General features: G+C 36.4%; 1 protein-coding gene across 3 annotated transcripts in view; it reads right to left on the minus strand.

The window, feature by feature from the left end:
- The window catches only part of LOC140528059 (ATP-binding cassette sub-family A member 10-like), a 118,148-nt gene extending 95,652 nt beyond the window's left edge, over positions 1–22,496 (minus strand). For 2 of the 3 annotated variants that reach the window (XM_072645525.1, XM_072645523.1), the window contains exons 1-6: positions 22,149–22,495; positions 16,668–16,769; positions 14,980–15,184; positions 11,170–11,325; positions 6,268–6,371; positions 5,313–5,539 (exon numbers count right to left, since the gene is read on the minus strand). In XM_072645525.1, the coding sequence (XP_072501626.1) occupies positions 5,313–5,539; positions 6,268–6,371; positions 11,170–11,325; positions 14,980–15,184; positions 16,668–16,763 (788 nt within the window). In that variant the 5' untranslated portion in view covers positions 16,764–16,769; positions 22,149–22,495. Of the gene's footprint in view, positions 1–5,312; positions 5,540–6,267; positions 6,372–11,169; positions 11,326–14,979; positions 15,185–16,667; positions 16,770–22,148 lie in introns of all 3 variants that reach the window. The other variant, XM_072645524.1, reaches the window with a different exon arrangement.
- Positions 22,497–23,796: the final 1,300 nt, after the last annotated feature.

Consider the following 23,796-nt stretch of genomic DNA (forward strand, 5'->3'; position numbering starts at 1 on the left):
GACCTCAGAAACTATCTAGTCCAATCCTCCTCATTTTATAGATGAGGAAACTGAGTCCCAAAGAGGTTAAGTGACTTGCCCAGGGTCACAAAGGCATTAAGTATCAAAATGAGAATTTTAATCTGGTTACTCTGACTGTATAGTCAGTGATCTTTTCATTATATCTTACTGAGTACAGCAGAAGGCTTTCCCATTTTAAAATGAGCCAGTTCTGTCTTGTTCAATTTCCTATGGACCTAGACAAATTGCCAATGACATTCTTAAAACCTTTCACAAGTGAGATGTACATATACATAAAAAGTAATGCCATACAATTTTTTAGACTGAAGGAAAAGAACTGGCATGTTTTGTCCTTCCAAATAGTCACCTTTGGAAGCTATGCACATAACTCCTTGGGTGCTGACAATTCTGAAAAAAAATTATGTAATTCCTCATTTTAATAATTTGCCTTTGAAAATCAGCCCCATTGCTTTAGGGTAACATGTCCTTCTTGACCCCAAGTAGTGCTATGTAGTTTGTTCCTTCACCAAAAAAATCAGAGAAAAAAATTGTCTTCCCCTCAAAAGTCCTAGAATTTCCATTACTAAGGATATTTACAAGATTTTGGCACAGGTCATGAATGAATTTTTCAGAAAGGTGCCTTGATATACAAGGAGATGACAGTTTATGATGTTATGGACAGATTAGGTAAAGAATCTTTATTGCTTTTGCAAGCCTTGGATAGGGAAATTAGATGTTCCCAAAGGGAAAATGCCTGTCATTTAAGTGAGCTCAACATCCAAGTCATTTCCCCACTAGAATATCTAGAATAAAGTGTCCATTCGAGGAAAAGTAAGAGAAAAAAAAGAATTATTTTTTAAATTCTTAACAAATTTACTTATTTATTTCTAGTTTTCAGCATTCACTTCCACAAGATTTTGAGTTCCAGATTTTCCCCCATCTCTCCCCTCCTGGCCCTCCAAGATGGTGTGCATTCATTGTTTACCCCTTCCCCCAATCTGCCCTCCCTTCTATCACCCCACCTCCCTTCTCTTATCCCCTTCCCTTTCTATTTCCCTGTGGGGTACAATAGCTGTCCATACACCATTGCCTGTGTGTCTTATTTCCCAGTTGCATGTAAAAATGATTTTTATCATTCATTTTTAAAACTTTGAGTTCCAAATTCTCTCCCTTCCTACCTCTCTACCCTCATTGAGAAGGCAAGCAATTCAATATAGGTTATACATGTGTAGTCGTGCAAAACACTTCCATAATAGTTGTATGGTGAAAGACTACTTGTATTTCCCTCCATCCTGCTGCACCATCCTTTTATTCTATTCTGTCCTTTGACCTGTACCTCCTCAAGTGTTTGCTTCTGATTATTTCCTCACCCAATATGTCATCTCTTCCTTTATCTCTCCCTCTCTTATCCCCTTCCCCACTACTTTCTTGTAGGGTAAGATAAATTTTTTTATCCAATTGAGTGTGTATTTTATTCACTCCTTAAGCCAAATTTGACAAGGATAAGGTTCACTCATTCCCTCTCATCTTCCCCCTCTTCCCCTCCACTGCAAAAGCTTGTATTGCCTTTTTATGTGAAATCATTTACTCCTTTCTACCTCTCCCTTCCTCTACCCAAATACTGAGAAAGGCATCATGAGTTACAAATATCATCTTTCCATGCAGGAATATAAGCAGTTCAGCTTTAATAAGTCTTTTATGATTTCTCTTTCCTTTTTACCTTTTCATGCTTTTCTTGAGTTTTCTTGAGTATTAGAAAGTCAAATTTTCCACTTAGCTCTGTTCTTTTCATTAAGAATGTTTGAAAGTCCTTTATTTCATTGAATATCCTTTTTTCCCCTGAATTATTATACTCAGTTTTGCTGGATAGGTAATTCTTGGTTTTATTCCCAGGTCCTTTGACCTCTGGAATATCATATTCCAAGCCCTCTGATCCCCCAGTATAGAAGCTGTGAAATCCTATGTTATCCTGATTGTGTTTCCACAGTACTTGAGTTGTTCTTTCTGGCTGCTTATAATATTTTCTTTTTGACCTGGGAACTCTGGAATTTGACTACAATATTCCTAAGAGCTTTCCTTTGGGGATCTGTTTCAGGAAGTGATTAGTGAATTCTTTCAATTTCTATCTTATCCTCTTGTTCTACAATATCAGGGCAATTTTCCTTGATAACTTCTTGAAAGATGATGTTTAGGCTCTTTTTTTGATCGTGGTTTTCAGTTTCAATCACTTTAAAATTATCTCTCCTGGGTCTGTTTTCCAGGTCAATCGTTTTATCCAGTGAGATGTTTAACATTGTCTTGTATTTTTTCATTCTTTTGGTTTTGTTTTATAATTTCTTAATTTTTCATAGAGTCATTAGCTTCCATTTGCTCCATTCTAATTTTGAAGGAATTATTTTCTTCAGCGAGCTTTTGGATCTCCTTTTCTACTTGGCTAATTCTGCTTTTAAAGGCATTCTTCTCCTCAGTGCCTTTTAGGACCTTTTCTGCCATTTGGGTTAGTCTATTTTTAAGATGTTATTTTCTTAAGCATTTTTGGGGGTCTTCTTTAGTAAGCTACTGGCTTGTTTTTCACAATTTTCTTGCATCACTCATTTCTCTTCCCAATTTTTTCTCCACTTCTCTTTGATTTTCCAAATCCTTTTTGAGCTTTCATGGCTTGAGACCAATGCATATTTTTCTGGGAGGTTTTGGATTTAGGAGCTTTGACTTTGTTGTCTTCTTCTGGTTGTATGTTTCGATATTCTTTGTCGCCAAAGAAAGATTCTATAGTCTGAGTTTTTTTCTAGTCTTTATTCATTTTCAGCTAATTACTTGACTTTTTAACTTTTTGTTAAGATAGAACTCTGCTTCCAGTGTGGAAGGTGTACTGTCCCAAGCTTCACGGGTTTTGTGTAGTTGTTTTCAGAGATAGTTCTAGGGGGAGGAGGGAAATTTTCAGTTCTTCCAAGGTAGTATGATCTAAGGAGAGGTGTTTACTCTTTGCCTGGTCTGTGTTCTGGTCCATGAGCAACTACAAATACTCTTTTCTGACCTGAAACTATGAGGAGGATTCCCTGTCTACCACCACCACAAGCTCTACCATGCCAACACTCCTCCTCATCCCAAGACTGCAACCCAGATCCAAGCATAGGCAAAGTGAGATTCTCTTGCCTCAGTACCAGCAGAGAACCCTGTGATTCCCCTCTAATCAGCTGCTCAATCCCCCCAGCTGTCTTTGGCCTGAGAGCTCTAGCTGGTGTCTCCACCAGTGTCCTGAAGCTGGATAGTGCTTCTTTCTCACCCAGGTCTGACAGACCTTTCCAACTGACCTTCTAAGTTGTCTTTGGTATTTTGGGGTGGAGAAGTTGGAAAACTGCCACAGCTGCCAGCAATTGAGCCCCCTGAGGCTTGCTAGGGCCATTCAATGACAGTGCATTTTGTGCTGGACTACTTTCTTCTCTCAAACTGGTGCAACAGACTTTTCCTGTCAACCATCCAGGTTGTCGTGGGCTGGAAATTTGTTTCATTTTGTCATTTTGCGAGTTCTGCTGCTCTAAAATTTATTTAGAGTCATTTTTACAAGTATTTGAAGAGGTTTGGGGGAGAGCTCAAGCAAGTCCCTGCTTTTACTCTTCCATCTCAAGAACAGAATTCTTAAACCCTGTTTCATTACATCTTGTAATCTTGTCCATTGTAGTTTTAAGGACATTGGTGATGTTTCAAGCATCTAATGAAAAGCCTTGAAAATATGGACTGAGAGGAGGGGGGGGACCCCCTACATAGGGCAAGGATGTGATTTGCTCAATTTACATCAAAATAGAGGGTAATTCTAAAATGAAGTTACACATGTCAAGAAAGTGAAGCTACAGACTATCTTCTCTCTTTGCCTCCATAAGGAGTTCCAAAAATGTTTTTGAACAACACCAGCTTCTTTAGACTAACCCTAGGACCTCCAAAGATGAAGGTTGTGAAGGAAAAAAAATAACAGTTCACTGTAATGAAAAGAACACTAGATTTGAAATCAAAGGACCTGCATTCAAATTTAAGTTCTGTCGCTTACTGCTGGACTAATTACTTAATCTCTCTGAGGCTCAATTTACTCATTTGTAAAATGAGAGGGCTGGAACAGGTAATCTCTAAGATTCTTTCAATTTCTAGATATTGTGAAAAATTCTAAGGCTCAGATTCTTCACTTGCCAAATGGTAATAAAATAATACTCATGCTACCTGCCAGGGTGAGGGTAGAGTGTTGTAAGGAAAGCAGTTGGTGGATTTTAATAAAGCACAGTTAGAACATGAGATAGTATTACTATTTGGTTGCAAAAAATTTGTCATTGCCACAAGCAGCAAAAACACCCAGTTGCATTACTTTGAAGTCATATAACTTTTTGACTTTATGACTCTATCCATAATTCCTTTGACTTTCCAGTCTAAAATATCTCTCTTTGGTCACCAGTACCTTATATAGGTTTTCTTCCTTTATTAGAACCTAAGTTCACTGAGGTCAGTAACTGTCTTTCTTCTGGTATTTGTGCCCCTAACACTTAGCAATGTTTTTTTTTTCATTAATTGATCTATTTATTTATTCATTCAGTTAACATTCTCCTTAGTTGTATCTTATCAAGGCTGCAAAGTCCCAATTCTACAACTTAGCCTGATTGGACCTAATACATTCAAGGTCTTCCTATGTATCTTCCATTTAGAATTTACCCAATACCCTGAAAGTCTTCCTCTAGGTATTCTAATATTTTACAGCTACAAGTGTGACATGGAGGCTTGTATTTTATCTACTTTTGTGATTAATCCATCTTTTTTTACAGTCTAGTTTTTTCTAACCTTAGTAATGATTTTTATACCACATCTTACATTCAAGTCATTATTGGTAATGAGGTATAGATAATCTACGTAATCATTTTCCCTCAATCTTTTTAAATCATTGTAGGCCATAACCCTATAAAACACTCTAATGTGTAAGAGAATACATACATATAGCAGAAGGATTCCTGCTAGGCCTTTATACCAATATGTCCCAATCTTATTACTCTGTTTTCTTCGATATTGCTTAATCTTATTCAGAATGTACAAAAACTATATGATCTGTTCTGGGAGAAAAGCAAATCAATTCGTTAAATGTTATAAGATCCCAGTCCCTATGTACATAGGTGGACATGGATACTAATTAAATGGTAGGAACATATTTTTTAAAAGATACCAATGTGTTAAATGTATGAAGTTTAAATCATAATCCTAGAAAACAAGAACTGTCAGTTTCTAGTTAGCTCCAGTCTTCTATTTATTCATATTATTTGAAAGCAAAATACATAACTTACCAGAAAGCTGAATCCTGGAGGCCCATTATTGTCATATATTTCTTAATCTTTTTTCTCTCTCTTGTAATATTGAGGCATACACAATATATCATTGGGGAGAAAGAAATTATGTAGATTAAAATGATGAGATCATTAGTGATTCCAATTCGGGAAAAGAAAGGAAGCACCTTCATTTTTATACCATGGACTGACATTAGCTGCTCCATCACAGAATGGTTTGTTGTGATCTAAAGTGGCATATTAACATAAAAAAAATCAACATTTCAAGCAAGTGAATAGGTATGAAGAAATTGTCCATTCTTTTATTTCTTTCAGCTTTTAGTGATCACACGTGTTATATTCTTTAATAATTGGGTAATTTAGATGTAGGTTATCCTTAACATTGTCTAATAAATAGATTCAGCAAACATTGATTGGCACCTTCTTACTTATAGGGCCCTGGGTATACGAAGATAAAACCCACATGATCCTTACTTTTAAATTGTTTTCTATTGGGAGGTAGGGCTTGAAGAGGTGAAGGCAGGGACTGGGAGGGGGGAGGAGAAGAGGGAGAGACAAATCAATTTAGGAATATTTTCATAAGGTAAACACACTTCTATGGAAACAGGGAATGTCACATTGAAGGAGTGATATCTGAACTTAGCCTTGAGGGAAGAGAAGAATTTTGAAAGGCAGAAGAGGAGGAAATGCATTACAAGTATGGGGAAATGCTCTTGGGAGTAGGAATTGCATGTTGAATTTGTGCCATAGCTAGTAGTTGAGTTTTACTGGAACACAGCACACATGAATAAACATGATATGTGAATTGGAGTCAGATTATGAAAAGTCCATAATGCCAGAATGAGGAATGAAGATTTCATCCTGGAAGCAGTAGGAACAGTGAGCAAGGAAGTGGCATGGTCAGGGTATGTTATATTGATTACTATTATTAGGATTCTTAAAATTTGATACTTACTTCTATAATAGCAGAATTAATGGCAGCTTGAAAAGCAACAAAACCTTTTTCCCAATATTTTTCAAGTAAACAGCTGATTCCTTCAAAATATTCTGTACAATGTGCTTTAAAGAGAAGCAAAAACTTCATTATGTTTTACATAATTTTACATGATTACATCAAGAAGAAGCATTTTCCTCTGAGTCTGTGGAGAACCTTTTCTATGAGGAAAGAAAGGGAATGAGAATTTGTGTAGAACTTTATATGCAAGTACTGTGCTAAGACCTCTTACAAATATTTTTTCTCATCTAATGCTCACAATAACCATGCAAGGTAGTGCTATTATCATTCTCACTTTACAGTTGAGGAAACTGGAGCAAACAGAAGTTAAGTGGCTTGCCCAGGGTCACATAACTAGTAAGGGTCTGAAGTTGGATTTGAACTCAGTTCTTGCTGATTCTAGGTCCTGTGCTCTATCCATTATGCCACTGACTACCTCTGATTAAACTTATATGGTTTAAAACAATTTTGTTATGTTCAGGTATGTTACATGATAAAATATGTTAACATGATCAAAAGCAAAATAGCTTGATTCCTTTTAGGGGTTTGATGGGCTGTGAATTTCTTTAGGGTGCAGAATTAGAAAATGCTGGAAGTTGAAATCATATTTAATGAATAAATCTTTACGTTGCTTGCTCACATTGCCTGAGTTTCATTATTAAAGTTTCATTATTAAAAGTTGGTAGAAGGATAATTTTGTAAGAAGTGGGAAATTAAAAAGCATGCATATGATAGAATTTTCAAAATTTTAAAATAAATCAATTTGGTAGAGTTCCCTACCTACCCAACAACCTCTTCCTCTTTGTCCAACTTGTTCAGAACTTTTTTTTAGTTATGAATTTAAAAACTGAAAAACAGAGAACATTTTCATATGCACAAAGGGATTCTTTATGAAATTGTGCATCTCTCATTTATACTGTTTTCCTTTTTTAAAAAGATATATAATAAATTCCACATGTCACTTTCAAAATTATGCCACTAGTCTGTGCTTCCCTTCAGGCATACTTTAGCACATTAAAAAAAATGTTTCAATGGTCATTTTCTTTTTCTGGTATTACTCTTGCTAATCCTTCCCTCACCATGCCAACATTCCTCCTTCAGCTAAAAACTTAGAGAAAGAAGAGAAAAATCTCTTGTAACAAATAAAGCAAAATTATGCAAAATAAATGCTTGTCTCGTTCTGCACCTGTTTCCACCAATTCTATGATGAAACAGGCAATATTATTCATCATAAGACCTTTGGAAATATGGCTTATTGATTTAAATCTTTCAAAATAGTTTTTCTTTACAGTTTTGTTTTCCTTGTATAAATTATTCTCTTGTTCTGCTGGCTTCACTGTACCAGCTCATACTATTTGAGATCCTCTAAAAATCAATTTCATTATTTCCCTTCCCTTCCTTTAACTTTCCTTCTCTTCCTTTTCTCTTATATTTTCTTGTTTTAATATTTTATTTTCCCCCAGTTACATATAAAAACAATTTTTAATATTTGTTTTTAAAATTTTGAGTTCCAAACTCTCTCCCTTCCTCTCTACCCACCCCGCACTTCCCACATTGAGAAGGTAAGCAATTGATATAGGTTATACATGTGTAGTCATGCAAAACATATTTATAAGAGTCATGTTCTGAAAGAAAACATAGATAAGAAAAATCTCTAGAAAAATAAAGAATTTTTTAAAAAAGTATTCTTCTATCTGTATTCAGACACCAGTAGTTCTTTCCCTGGGAATGGATAGCATTTTTTATTATAAGGCCTTCAGAGTTGTCTTCGATCACTGTATTAGTCAGACTAGCTAAGTCATTCACAGTTGACCATCTTCCAATATTGCTGTTACTTTATACATAGTACATTTTACTTCTCATCAGCTCATGCAAACCTCTCCAGGTTTTTCTGAGAAGGTCCCAGAAAAGAGCAGCCATAAATATTTTTGTACATATAAGTCCTTTTCTTTTTTCTTTTTTTACCTCTTTTTGGATACAAATCTTGTAATGGTATTGATAGGTCAAAGGGTATGCATAGTTTTATAGTCCTTTAGACATAGTTCCAAATTGCTCTACAGAATGGTTGAATCAATTCACAACTCCACCAACAGTACATTAAAGTCTCATTTTCCCTCATGTTCCTCCAACATTTGTCATTTACCTTTTCTGTCCTATTAGCCAATCTTATCGGTATGAAGTAGTACCACAGAATTGTTCTATTGTAGATTTCTGCCATCAAAAATGAGTTAGAGTATATTTTCATATGGCTATAGATAGCTTTGATTGCTTCATCTGAAAACTGATCATATCTTTTGATCATTTATCAGTTGGGAAATGGCTCTTATTTTTATGAATTTGGCTTAGTTCTCTTTATGTTTGAGAAATGACGCCTCCATCAGAGAAATTTGCTTCAAAATTTTTTCACACTAATGCTAACTGTATTTCCCCCATCCTATTTCCCCCTCATTTATTCTATTCTTTCTCTTTTTTCACTCTGTCCCTTCTCAAAAGTGTCTTACTTCCTGACTACCCTCTCCCCGAATCTGTCCTCTCCTATTACCTCTCCTTCTCTTATTCCCTTCCCCTCCTACTTTCCTGCAGAGTAAGATAGATTTCTATACCCAATTAAGTGTGTATGTTCTTCCTTTTTTGAGTCAATTCTGATGAGAGTAAGATTCACTCATTTCCCTTTCCTTTCCCCCTTTCCTCCCTCCTTGGCAAAATCTTTTTCTTGCCTCCTTTATGTGAGATAATTTACCCCATTTTACCTCTCCCTTTCTCTTTTTCCCAGTGCATTCCTCTTTCACTCCTTAATTTGATTTTATTCTAATATTTCTTGCTGTCTCATGGAGTCATTGATTTCCAAATGATCTTTTCTACTTTTCAAGTATTTCATAATTTGAATAAGGTTAATATTTTCTCTCCTATGCTATTTATCTTCCTTCCAATATCTTCCTTCAGAGATTTCATTTCACTTTTCATTGTTTCTTCATTTCTTCTATGTATTTATATATTTTTCTTGAAAAATTATTTTTCTCTTTGAGTCTTTTCTTAACGTTATTACAGAGTTACTCTCCTTTTGGGAGATCTCTAGAGCTATGACTATTTTTTGTACTGGTAGAGGACTTCTTTGGTTTATGCACCACTCAAGTTTTATGGAACCAAGCATCTGCTCACTGCTATACTTTCAAGAGAACTGGTCCGTATTGTTTAGTCTTGACGTAGTAACCCTCTGGGTTCTTGTGCTGACCTTCACTTCCTGAGGTTAGTGCCCCCACATCCCCAGATCTTTGAAATTTGGAATGGTGGATCTTCAGAGCCTTTTCTGTCATCTTAGAACAGAGTGCCAGGTACTCCAGATACCATGGGCATGGGCTAAAGTGTTACCTTCTCACTCTAGTCACTGCCCATCCCTAAGACTACCCTGAGGATTTCTGGGGAGAATCATAAGCTCTTGCTACTTCAGGGAATAAAGTCTTATAGGATATATGTGGCTGTAGCCTATCTTTGGTCATGCTGGTAAGTTGCTGGCTTGTTTGTCTATGTGTTGGTATTGGCTTCATTGGTAGCCTCCTTTCCTGTTACCTATTAATTTCTAGCTACCTCTTTACTTCCAAAGTGGGAGAAGTCATTTACTGTAGAAATCATTGGATTTCTTGATTATTATTGTAAATGGTGTGAATGTCAGGTTTTTGCTGGAATACGTAAATGGGTAGTCTGTTGTTGGTTTTTTTTTTTCAGTTAGTCATCTTGTCTGGGTATTCAATATTTGGAATTTTTTTTTAATAGAATAAAACAGCTATGGAATAAAATTAATTTGGGCAAAAGAAAAGAAGGAGAAAAAACAGTTCTTTCAGGTAGACATGGATTGCCTTGTACTACTTGGATGTGGCAGCAGAGGTATTGGCTAAGGTGTTGGAATTAACATCTAGTTCCAAGCTTATCAGTTAGATGCAATATGGTTCTCACACTACTGCTTCAACAGCCCAGTGCAGCTGAGACATGTAGAGGTGAGAATAAATTTAAAGCTATCTATGCGAATAGGTAAAAAAAAAATTAGTAGCATTACATTAGGTAACAAAAGAAAGAATACTAATAGAAAATACCATGTGAATCTCAAGTGGCTATTTAAAATGCTGCGTGAATGTGAATCCTTTCACTTCTATAACAATTATAGAGGTTGAATTTACTGTGTTTAAAAAGAGATATTCTTTTGGCAATAAGGATATAATCATTTGCTTCTTCGGTAAGTGAATGTTTTGACAATCAGCTGGTAAGTCTTTCTTATGGGGGGAAATCTAGTTTTGAACCTTACACTTGGCAAGATACCATTACCACTACGATTTTGTAGTAACCATTCCAGTAGTGGACATAACCCAAAATGAGAAACTTACTTCTTTCTAGGGGGTATATCTTATAGATTCAACTATGGAGAACAAATGCAAATAACACTTGATCAAAAGTATAGGTAAAAAAAAAAAAGGCTGAAAACCCAAGACCACACAATCAAAAATAATTATTGTGACAGTGAAAATATTAAAATAGCATATGAATAGAAAACAAAAGGAAATGTTTATTAAAGTTAGCTTGATTTTCTCAAGTCATGCCATTTATATAGGCTATCAAGAGGATATAATAAAATTGGGGAGGAAAATGAACACATTTTAATAGGAACTTGTTCACTGAGGGTTATACTTGTATAGGAAGGTATTCTTTGTTTTCATAAAGATGCATGCTATTTGAGTTTAGGAGTGGAATACATGTTATACATTTATGTTGCTCGTATCATTGCTTTTATATACTTCATCCCCTCATAATTGTCCCTGGTTTATGAAGAAAAATAACCACAAGATCAGAATAATTAGCCAAAGGGGAAGTCACCTGAATATTCACGGTGTTCATTTATATGTGACACTCTGTATCCCCATGACTTCAACTCATATGAAAACGTATCATGAAAGATGATTGCCATTGTGTCGAAGATTCCATGAGATGAAGTTGCCGTTTTTTCATCTGTGATTCCAGTGATATTTATTCCTGCCATGCATAAGGAAAAACAGTCATTTAAAATGATCATTTGGTCTCCAATTAATTTAAGCAAAGTTCCTCAATATATAAAATAATTCAATCTTGTAAAAGATTCAGACATAACATCATGGAAAAAGATCTAACCATCTAGAAATTATAACATATGAAAAAAATGTTTTTTCTTACTCTGCCCTTCTAAACAAACCACCTTTGATCTTAAAATGTCATTAGAGAATACTTAATGAAGTATATATCTGAAAGCATAGGGAGATAGTGTAAAGATGAAGCTTGATAGGGACAATCACCTTGACCCCACTTAGCACAGATAGTTTTATCAGGTGAAAATAGTTTTGATTAAAGTTGAATGGTTTATTTTATTATGATAAATTTGTAATAAGTGATATTAATAATTAATATATTTTCATCTTTCCAATATAGTTGGAAAAATGATATTTTCTTATAACATTTTCACTAGTGAACATCCAAAATGTCTAAAGTGAGTAAACTTTTTTTTAGTTCTTCTTTTCCACTCTTGTAGCTATAACTCTTCTCCTCATTTATCCCTCCATTCCCTCATTCTAGCCACAGAGACAAAGCAACTTGTGTGCCTTCAAGTCAATTTAAGTTCTCATCATTGCAGAAATTTATATAGTCCCAAATAACTCTCTCCAAGTATCAGTTGTAAGCACCATCAGTTTGGCCTCCTAATTTGTCTCTGTTGACAAAGGCAATATCCAGTGTTGTTTTCAAAAATGTAATTTCTAGTTAATTCAGAAGAATTGTTCTTATGATTCTAAAGATTGTTTTTCCACTAATGGGCAGGGAAAAAAAACAGTGATCATAGGATCATAGATTTGAAGTTGGAAAAGAGGACATAAAGTCTAACCCTTCTTTACATAGAGGAGGAAACTAGAGCATAGGGTGATCAAACGATTTGCCTAAGGTCACTTTGAAACTTTGCTTATCACTTGCTTATCTTTCCTGTTGATCTTTGTACCTCGGAGCACTTGGAATGGCTAACCCTAATACCATTTCATTACTGAACTGAACGTAAATGCCTCAGAGATTCTTGGCCTATCCTAACCCTGTAGGGGAAAGTAAAGTACTACTTGGTTTTGCTTCTAATGGGAAGAGGAATTATCGGAGAGCTAGGACCTTACTATGTCAACCTGCTAGAAATCAGGTGGTGTGGAGGCAATACATGTAGATTGCCTGCAGTAGGCTTGATGACTCCATAAATCATTACAATAAATACAAGGTGTAATAGTGTTACAGTGACTGAGATTTCAAACTAATTGCAAAGCTGATGATACTGAAGTAAGCTTCAGTAAGAACTAGTTCAGGTTCAAGTATAGGAAGACTGATGATGTACCCGGTGAGCTCTGAGCATAGAGGTAAATGGGATGGGCTGAACAGGGCTTTATCTCAGGCCATCAAACTTTAGAAGACTGTTGTAATTTACATTTCTTCAGCAAAGTAATTAGTACCTAATTTGTGAATTAAAAATAATTAGTTACCAGAGATTCTACTCACTCCCCTATTATACCCCAGCAAAGCTCTCCCTGAATTTATATTTCCCCTTTCACTATTCCTTTTCCCTAAATAGAGTCCTGAGGTGAGGGATTATCTGTGCCTGGGTTAGACCAGAGCCAGGAAAACCAAAGAAAGAAGGAAAGATGATAATTTACTAGCAGATAGGGGAGTCCATCTTCTAAAGAGTCCATTCTATTAAAATATTAGAAGAAAATGAAGGGAGATATGTCAACATGGGGGGAAAATCTCTTAGCCTAAGGGTCTTTAGAATATAGAAGATTTTTAATGCGATAATAGAAATAGAAAAAAAAACTCAAGGGGAGATGGGGGTGGGTGGGAGTTGCTTGCTTTAGAATGAAGCAATCCACAGGATACATAAGCACTACCCACTGTTTGTCTTTCCTGAGTATTTATTGGGAAACTTGATCTTAATAGGCAATGATAACAAATTAGCTGGAAGCTGCATTCTTCTAAATCCTGAAAGAAAAATTCTATCTGAGACAAAAGAGGATGGTGTACCAGGGGTGGGGAACCTGCAGCCTCGAGTCCACATCTGGCCCTCTAGATTCACAAGTACCGCGCTTTGACTGAATCCAAACTTCACAGAATAAACCAATTTCCCTTAATAAAAGGATTTGTTCTGTAAAACTTGAACTCAGTCAAAATGCTGCACCCAAGGACTTAGAAGGTCACATGTTGCCTTGAGGCCACAGGTTCCCCACTCCTGCTGTGTAGACCATGGCTATGACTATTAGAGTGACTTGTGGGAGTGGGAGGAAGATCTAACAAACTTTTCTGGCTTGTTATGAAAAGATATTTCATTTTACCTAGTTTTCTTAGCTCAGTATGGAGCATGTGATAAGGGATGCGATTTAACCCTGAAGTCCTTTTGATTAGAGAGGGGGGAAGTGACTGTGATTTGATTCCCGTAGTGATTTTTCTGTATGGAAAATCTCTCCAATGATGTAGATCAATCAATCAATCAACAATGAATTTATTAAGTTCCTGTTACATTTCAGGCACTGTGCTAGGTGCTGGTAATACATATTTTAAAAAATGAGTCAGCCCCTCCCCTCGTGATGGATACATGCCTAAAAATTAATAAATACAGAATAAATACACGATCAATTGAGGAGTGCTAAAATTGGAGGATATCAGGAAAGATCTCTCAGTTCGAGCTAAGCCTAGAAGGGAGCGAGGGGTTGCAGGAAGTGGAAGCATTCCAGGTACAGGCAATGGAGGGAGGAGATGGAATATCATGTATGGGAAATAATAGGCCATTTCGGCTGTGGAATAGAGTGTTTTAGGGAAAGACCCCAAAGAGAGGCTGGGGCCAGATTACTTATAGAGAATAGATTTTGGCACTGAGAATTTAAGTGATTCACCTGTCCATAGTCACATAGCTGGTGTATAAGACACTTGAGACAGTTCAGCCTTCCTGACCTCAAAACTGGCCATCTATCTATTATGCAACACAGCCTCTCTACTTATCAGGTATGTACTCAGTCCATTCAGGTGAGGAGCAAGGAGCTCTAATTCTAATTTTGCAGAAGGCCTATTGAAATCACCTTTCCCTATGAGGAATGAGCTTTATATTTGTTGATGGGAAAGAAACAGGCTCCATTCTCTAAATTAGGCCCCTTCCTGGATGAGATAGATACATAAAACACAGAGTATTTATTAAAATGCATACATCAATAACCAGACTTAATCAAGAATGTTGAACTATTTTGAAGATCTGTAATCTAAAGTCTATTGAACCCCTCCTTACCATTAATCTAGTTTTAGAAAAAAGGAACTCTATGCAGTCTTGAGCTTTCTGAAATAAGACACAAGAAAACTGAGAAAACAATTTTAAGGTGTTCTAACCCAAGGGTGGGGAATTTGCAGCCCCAAGGCCACATGTGACCCTCTGGGTGCTCTAGTGTGGAACTTTAAGAGGACCTAGAGGGCTATATGTGGCCTCAGGGGTCACAGGTTCCACATACCTGGTCTAACCTAAGTTTGTGTATCATAACAGAATACTAAAGAGTTAACTCATTCTACACATTTAATCTCAGATTAAACATTTTTTTCTTTATAATAAAATAGAATAACAAAAAATTTTCCCTGAACTGGTTGAGAACATACCTTTCATAAAGGAAGTCAAAGCCATTTTATCCATTATCTGTTTAGTTATATTCGTGACTGGCATATATGTAATCAGAAAGTCGGAATCATTAAATTTATCTATGCGTCCTAGGTCTACGGGAGGCCCTTCGGAAACCAAAGAGTTTAAAGGAAATGATCCAAACAAGTAGAGCTGCAGCCATAGAAACAATGAAAGAAGCCATTCCTATAACACAAGAGAAAAATAAATTAGAATGTGGTCACTTTTTCTTCCATTAAGTTTATATTTCTAAGCAGACACACTTACAAGACAAGGCAGAAAGAGAAAGAAAGAGCTAGGAAGACAAACTATAGTTTGCCTATGAAAAACAAGGCTAATAAATAATAACAGTACCGTAATAACAATAATTAATATAGCACTTTAAAGTTGATGAAGCACCCTCCTCTAACCTTCAAAATTAACGGTATTTTAGGTATCTTGGGTCCTGTTCACCTATTCAATTTTCCTGCTTATTTCTGATTCCCAGTATTCTTTCCTGTGGCCCTTTCAAAATATGCGTTCCCCAAGAACTCGGATTATAGCCATAATTTCAACTAATTTAAATAAGGGTGAGAGGTTTTGCTAAAAAATATGCACTGAATGATGAACCGAGTCGACAGGATTAAGGAGTAGTGGGATACTGTGTTTTGGGTCCCAACTCCCATCACTTCACTCATTGCCGCTTTGTCCCCGCTCTAGTAATTGTGACCCGGGGAAACCTGCACATAAGGCAATGTAGGAAGTAATTAGCACTATACATCTTTGGGACGATGACCAGATCCTGGTATTTAGAAACTCAACAGAGTGCCACAGATCTTGGGATTAATGTAGTGTTTTATCAGGGTAAAGAAATCCCTCCAAATGAGTTTGTCCATTTCTGCCAACCAACCCTTTCATAGTCCTTTCAACCTAACCAGTGTCTTCATCATAATGTACCTTGGTAAGTGGCAGCAGCAGAAACTAGTTATACATTCGGCCATTTAAACATTAAGTTCTAGGTTGGTAACCATATTTTGTTGTTGTGAGCCTAGAAACTCTGCGCTTCAGCGAAGCAGAATGGTTTTATATGATTTCTGTGAATTGATGATTTGGGAAAGTGCTGCTTCTACTGCATGAGAGAGGGAGAGAGAGAGAGACAGACAGACAGACAGGTAGGCAGACAGACAGACAGAGAGAGACAGAGAGAGACAGAGAGAGACAGAGAGAGAGAGAGAGAGAGAGAGAGAGAGAGAGAGAGAGAGAGAGAGAGAGAGAGAGAGAGAGACAAAGAGAGAGAGGTTTTTAGGGAGAAATGACTTTTTCAATGGCACCTTTAATTTGAAAATCTCCCTGATTCTACAACATTTGCAAGCATGCACAATCTAAAAATTAAACCAGCTTCATTTTTTAATAAAAACTGAGTACATAAATAGCAGCAGAGATGAAGAAATGCACGTGTGCTGCCTGGGAGGCACTTCTTACTTTACCAAACATGAAGGCATTGCTTTGTTCTTTTTTGTTTTGCTTTAAAAAAATGAATTTAATTTTTTCAACGATCAAATATTTATTTTTCTCCTTCCACCTTCCCCTTTTTACACTATTTTAAAAAATATAAATGAAACCCTTATAATAAATATGCAGTTAAGCGAAAAAAAAATAACCATAAAATGAAAAGAACTTTTAATCTTACCAAAAAACTCTCTCTTTTCATCCTCCATTTTTTAATAATGTTCTTATACAGAAGGGCCCGAGTTTGTTGCCAGATGCTTATCTCTCTTTCAACCATTTTGACCTGTTTGTTATAAAAGGAGAGAAAACATTGTAAAAGTTGTGGCATATACATATGTATATGTACCTATATATATGTATGTGTGTACATACACATATCTATATAGACAGACCCATACATATGTGACAGAGAAATTGTTTTGTTTTTCAAATATATTTTATTAACATCACTTTGGTATCCTTGCAAATGTATTCTTGTGCATTCAAAGGAGAAATGTTGGAAAATATAGCAAGTAAGTTCCTTGAAGGCAGACATGATCTTGTGTTTGTTGTTCTATTTCTAGACAAGTAGCACTATGCTTGCCACACAGTAAGTGTTGAAGAAATGTTTGTTGATTTGATCAATAATGAACTCTTTTAGAGACAAGAGTTCATCTGCTTCACAAATAGCAGCACTGATTTCCTGAAAATTTACCCTAACTGTTACCATTTGCCAATGGAGCTTACTGATTGTAGGGGGATATCACTGGATGTTGAGAGAAACACTGCAGTAAATATCACCCCTCCTATGTTATTCTCTTTTCTGGAATCAGTTGATAAGCAAGTGGGAATACATGGGCTCTAACATCTGAGTTTTTTTGTTTTGTTTTGTTTTGTTTTTTACAATTTAGTAAACTATTTAGAGGCATTCAGGTGGCACAGTGGCTGGAGCACTGAGTCTGAAGTCAGGAATAGCCAAGTTCAAATCCACCTCAGACAATAATTGGCTATGTGAGCGTGGGCTCACTTAAGTGCTGTCTGCCTCAGTTTCATCACGTGTAAATTGGAGATAATAATAGCTTCTACCTCACAAGGTTGTTATGAGGATCAAATGAGATAATATTCATAAAGCAATTAGTACAGTGGCTAGCATTTGAAGTAATTTAATAAATGCTTGTACCCTTTCCTCCTCCCATTTTGTTTTTAGAAATATGAGAGAAATGACAATGAGAAACAGTGTCTTCTTGGTCCCCCAGAGGAAAAAAAGTTCAGAAACTTTCTTTTTATCAACTCTTTCCATTTTTTATCACTCCCCCATCTACTCACTTTACCAAGAAAATCTTATCTTTTAATGCCTTCAAGGAATTGTTAAGTGAAATTACTTTTTGAGACCCTTATATATCTTAGAAAGAACATTTCAACTGAATTAAGAAAAGAGAATAATGTCAGAGTGATGGGGTGCTTGGGTGCATGTGCTTGAGCCCCAATTCTAAAATCATATTTCTCTTTGAAAAATCACATTTCTCCCTAGCCTCAAAACAATATTCCAGGCAGATTCTCCCCAGCCCAAGGACACAGCCTGCCTCAGTAACAATCCTTCCTGATACAGCAGCCAGCTGTACCTACACAATTTATTAGTCTGAACCAGCTGCTAACTGGCTGAACTGACTGTGCACTGGGTCATAAGGACATTTACTACTTACTGACCACTTGTATGTATCCTAGACTTAGACCTAAATATACTCCCTTACATTTATCTTGTCTAATAAGACATAGGTGAGAGCAGCCTGGGCATTTCTCAGTCAACCCTGACCATTAGTTGACTTAGTGATGTTTCAGGTCTAAAACCACACCTCCAGGTAGCATCCCCTTGGGCTATTTCCTGATGAACTCTGGGTACCAATAGTGCATGTTCCTTTAAGAACTAACCACTCCTTAACCACTTCCTAATCCCACCCCAAAACCCCTAGGTAGCATATTTGGCACTTGTTTCCTATAGAATATCCTATATAAACTACCTGTACCTCTCTAAGGTAGCAGGTTCCCTAAGAACTTTTGCCTACTGAAAAGTGTAATAAATCTTTACCTTGACCTCAACAATGCTTCAGTCTGTGAATACTTCTCCTAACAGCCCATGCAGGGAATTCTAGTCTTGGAGTTCGCCGCCTTCCAGACCTCATCAAGAGGAATGACATTTCCTGCCATTGTTTCTCCAAACACCTAGCAATATTCCCCTGGAAGTCAGTTGGCACTGTTGGTGGAATGCTAACATTTAAGGCTTAACTTACCTTTCAGTAAATCACTGCTGCCATGTATGAAGTAAGGAAACTTTTTTGCTCTGAAAGAGTTCATTATCATTTAAATCAACAAACATTTCTTCAATGCTTACTATAAGGTAGGGATAGTGTGAATTGGCTAGAGACAGGTCAAAAACAAAATAATCCCTACCCTTAAAAAGCTCATCTGCTACATTTCCCAATATGTCCCCAGTGAATACTCAAGGGGAATACATTTAAAAAGATACCAAAGTCATGCCCTTACCTTTTCCCTCTCCTATCACTGGTCTTCCCAGAAAAAACCTCAAAATGTCCCAAGGGCCCTCTCTCTCCCTGCCCCTTCCCTATGTGGCAGTGTCCTGGAGCTTCTTCCCTAAGGAGACCCAATGTCTGACATCCCTCTTGGAGATTTATTCCCCTGCACTTGCATGGTTCTAAATTTCTAGGGTGTTAAAATTTTTAGGAATCTAGTTGATATGAATCAAACCAAGCATCAGGTTATTCCAAACACATAGAACAGCCAACAAGAATGATTAGGATTTAGACTGTGTAGGCAGGAACAAAACTTTAGGGGAATATTTTAATTCTTTAAGTAGGATATCTTGTGTTCTTTCCTTTAAAAGTATTGGTTTCCTTCCACATCATGCAATCACACCTCTTTACTGATTTCCAGTCTTGCATCTGCCAATTGAACATCTCAAATAGACATTTTAAATGCAACATGTTCCAAACTGAAAATTATCTCTCCACTCCCCCTACAATCCTTACCTCTTTATGATTGTCCTATTATGGTTAAGCATACTCCCATCCTTTTAATTACCCAAGCTGACAACCTAGTCATGTGTTGTGCTCAACTCCTCACTCTCTCTTACTCCAATAACCATTCTGTTTCTAAGGTCTATAGATTTTACCTTCACAACATCTCTTAAATATGCCCCCTTCTCTCTTCTGACACTCACATGACCTTGGTTCAAGCCTCTATCACCTTATGCTTAGACTGTTACAATAACTTGATGACTGGTCTGAATGCCACAAATCTCTCTCAATTCCAGCCTATCCTCCACTTTGTTGTCAAAGTGATTTTCCAAAAACATTTGACCATGTCATTCCTTCCCACATCCACTCAATGAAATCCAGTGGCTCCCTATCACTTTGGAGAGCAAATAAAAAATCTTCTGTTTGCCATTCAAAGACCTTCATTACTGTTACTTCCCTTCCACACCAATCTCATCATCTCACACCTTATACCTCTAGCTAAAGTCCCATATTATATAGGAAACCTTTCCTGATGTCCCTTAACTCTAGTGCAGAGGTGGGGAACCTGAGGCTGGGAGGCCACACATGACCTTCTAGGTCCCCAAATGTGGCCCTTTGATTGAGTCTAAGTTTTACAGAACAAATCCTTTTATTAAGGGCATTTGTTCTCTGAAGTTGGGATTCAGTAACAGGGCCACATTTCAGTAAAAGGACCTCTTGGCCTCAGGTTCCTCACCCCTGTGTGCATTCCTTCTGTTGATTATATTTAATTTATGCTATATATAGCTTTTTTGTACGTAATTTTTTGTATGGTGTCTCCACATTAGATAATGATCCCCTTGAGAGCAGGGCCAGCCTTTTGCCTTTCTTCACACAAAAAGTATCCTAATCTTGGCAAACCTGACACACAGTGCTTAAGAAATGTTTATTAACTGACATTAATTTGGAGCAACTGGAAAGTCATTTTTGGTGGTAGAGAAAAGAAGAAAATGGCTGACTTTTTTTTGAAAAATTTAAATTTTTACAAAATTGTATTTAGCTTAAGAACTAATAAAAGTGTCTTTCTTCTTTAAAAGACAAAACAGAATTTAAAACAAAAATCTCGATTGGTGATTTCATTCATTTCGAGACCTCCTGGTTTGTAAACACTTTCTGTCCATTCATACAAGCAGAATTGATCTATTACAACTCATGGTGTTAGAGTTCCTGGGAGCAATGGGAAGTTAAGTGATTTGGCACATGGTCACACAACTAACATGTGTGAGAGGCAGAACAAAGACCTGTTCACTATTGACTATGTCATTGGGACCCTCCATAGAGTTTAGAACTTAAATATATATACATATATATATATGTATATATATATATATATACATATATATATATTGTTTGCTCATAAGAATTCTATTTCTGATTTACTTGATTTTTTTTAAAAAAGAGCTTATTCATAAGGTAATTATTAATATAGTGGTTTAGTTTACTTTTAAATGTTTGAAATTTTTCTTACCTATTTAGCTAAAAGACACTAAATGTAGAAGAGTTTCTCCTTCCTTATTTGGGGCCAGTTTATGAGAACCAGGCAAGAGAGTGAGAAAAAAATCTCATTAATTCTGAGGGGTTGCATATGTATGTATGTATATATGTATGTGTGTGTATGTATATAAATATGCATTGTGTAAATAAATACGGCTCAGTGTAAAGAATGTTAGATCTGGAGACAGAGGACCTGAGTTTCAGTATTGACTTTCTGACTTATGTGACCCTAGATAAATCAAATCCTTTCGCTGGGCCTTAGTTTCTTCACCTGTGAAATGAGAAATTTGGATTAGATAATCACTGAAATCTACCTTCTAGGTCTTAATTTATGATTCTATGATCCTTATTAACTTAATTAGTACAATTGCAATAGATGACTCTTTTTTTTTTGCTTCTTTAATTTTCATATTGAAATTCCTGAACAAAAACCCCATAGTCCTCTAAATCATACTAGCAACAAAAACAAACTATGACACGTAAAGTTTTGTGAAGAGAAAATAATGCCTTCTGAAAACAATAAACCCATAATAAAAAAGTCTTAGTCATTTCCCTTTCAAAGTGGATTCTTCTTATTGAAAGAATAATCCTGTTCCGGTCCCTACATTCTTGTAATTTGAGAGCGAGAAACAAACACAATAAAAATATCTCCGTTCTTTGGGTAGAAAAAGTCTCTTTTGAGAACTCAAAAGAATATTCTTAAAGTCACTTAGGAAAGAAAAGGGGAAAGGAAATACGTAAATTGCAAATGTGTTGGCAATGAAATAGAATCTTAAAAGTAACCAGACTAAATTTACAAAATTCAGATACATTTCTTCTAATCTATTCCTAGAGTATATTTCATTGGATCCTCAATAGTCTACAAATTTATGCCTTTACGTGAATAATAAAAATTCCCAAATTCCATAATCCTTTAAGATATTTTGGCCTATATGATATCAAATATCCAGATATTTGGGAACATGAACCACTAATAGATATAGTTTCCACCCATATTTCCCTGAACAGATTTAGTTGAATGCTGTTCTTTATTTTGCAAGCATTTATGGCATGCCTACTACACTAAGAGGAATTTATGCATTATATAAAGCAAATAGGAGAAATAGAGATTAACTTACAGTCAGGAAAGCTGAAACAAGGAATCTAGAAGTATTATTAATTCGTTGGTCTCTATGTTCAAGAGAACAGTTCAAATTGCTTCACATTCGGTTTTATGTGAAGTTTTCAATGTTTGCCTATTTTCAACAGTCTCTATTCAGATCAATTTTGAAAAGGGCTAAGGTCAGTCAGGCTGCCAAAATGACATGAGTCACATGATGCCTTGTGTGCTGTTTTCCATTTCTTTCTTCTTTGGTCAGTGCAGGGAGACAGCAGTAGCAGATGGTTGGCTGTGCATATTATTCTGGAAGGAATAATCTCGTGAAGACAAATCTTACATTTATTCCTCTGGCTCTCTGCTTCCTGGAATAAACGAGAAGTGGCCAAGACCAAATATGTCAGAGGAAAGTAAAAGACCTACCAAGAGGGATGACCACAATGCAATCTTTAAATAGGAAAAATGTAAACAGCCCAAAGAGCAGATTGAAATGGGGGAAGGAAGAAAAGGAAGGGGGAGGGGAATTACAATGATAAGTAACTCCCAAAGTCAAGACAGGTGATGATTAATGTGAGGGAATTTCAGCTGAGAAATTTAGCTTCACTTCAGGCAAATGACATAAATCATAATATTACTAGCTGGCCTTTATGGTGCTTTATACTTTCTAAAGTTCTTTATAGAAATTATCATGTTTAATTCTCATAATAATTCTACGGGATATAGAAAAAAATCATTATTTCATTTTGCAGATGAGGAAATAAGATTCAGAAAGGTGAAAATTGCCCAAAGCCCAACAACTAATAAATAAGGAAGGTAGGATTCAAACACAGATCTTATGGCTCTTGACTCCAGGGCTTATTCTCTTACTCCACAGCTGCCTTCTTACAACAAACTTGTGCCATCATCACTAAACAACATCAACATTGACAACAACAGGTAAACAACAACTAAATCCCACTGATTATTTTTAGTACTCTAAAGTAAATGCCTGCCTTAGAACTGCATTCACTCTTTATTTTGCTTGGGATAATTGCTTCAACAAAGGGGTTAGGGAATTGTGAATTAGCACTTTTCTTCCCTATTGCAAATCTGTGGGAAATAAAAACTAGACTTAAAATGAGTCATTTTTCCACTCCAAGACAGTTTAGAAAAACGTAAAGAGAGGTTTACAGACACTGAGGTGTGGGCTGAGTGGGTGAGTGGCAGGGAAGAAGAGACACCAGCTGTGAGGGGAGATTGGCAAAAGCAGCAACACCAGGAGCACTCAGTACCCAGGGATTATAGTGGGAATGAACAGTTAGTCAGAAAGAGATTACAGGTTAGCCTTTGTTAGTCCTAGGTGCAGGACCAGGTACCGTTTGACAACTCTATTTCTGATTACCTAGTTCTGAGTCACAGTTCCAGGTGAAGAGTAGTTCATCCAGCTGCAAAAGAGAAGAGTCCTACCAAGGTCACGACCAGAACAGAGAAAAGACCAGACCTATTCTTAGACAACCCCAAACCTACAGGCTCTCAGATCAAGCTGAGAAAGAAGTAGAACATAAAAATCAGAAGACCCAGCCCACCCTACATCCAGAAGTGAACATAGCCCAACTCTAACATAACATCCAAAGTCAAGAAATAGGCTGGAAAAATGAGCAAAGAAAACCCTAATCATATAAACTTTCTAG

Source organism: Notamacropus eugenii, chromosome 2, assembly GCF_028372415.1.
Source record: "Notamacropus eugenii isolate mMacEug1 chromosome 2, mMacEug1.pri_v2, whole genome shotgun sequence".
NCBI lineage: Eukaryota > Metazoa > Chordata > Mammalia > Diprotodontia > Macropodidae > Notamacropus > Notamacropus eugenii.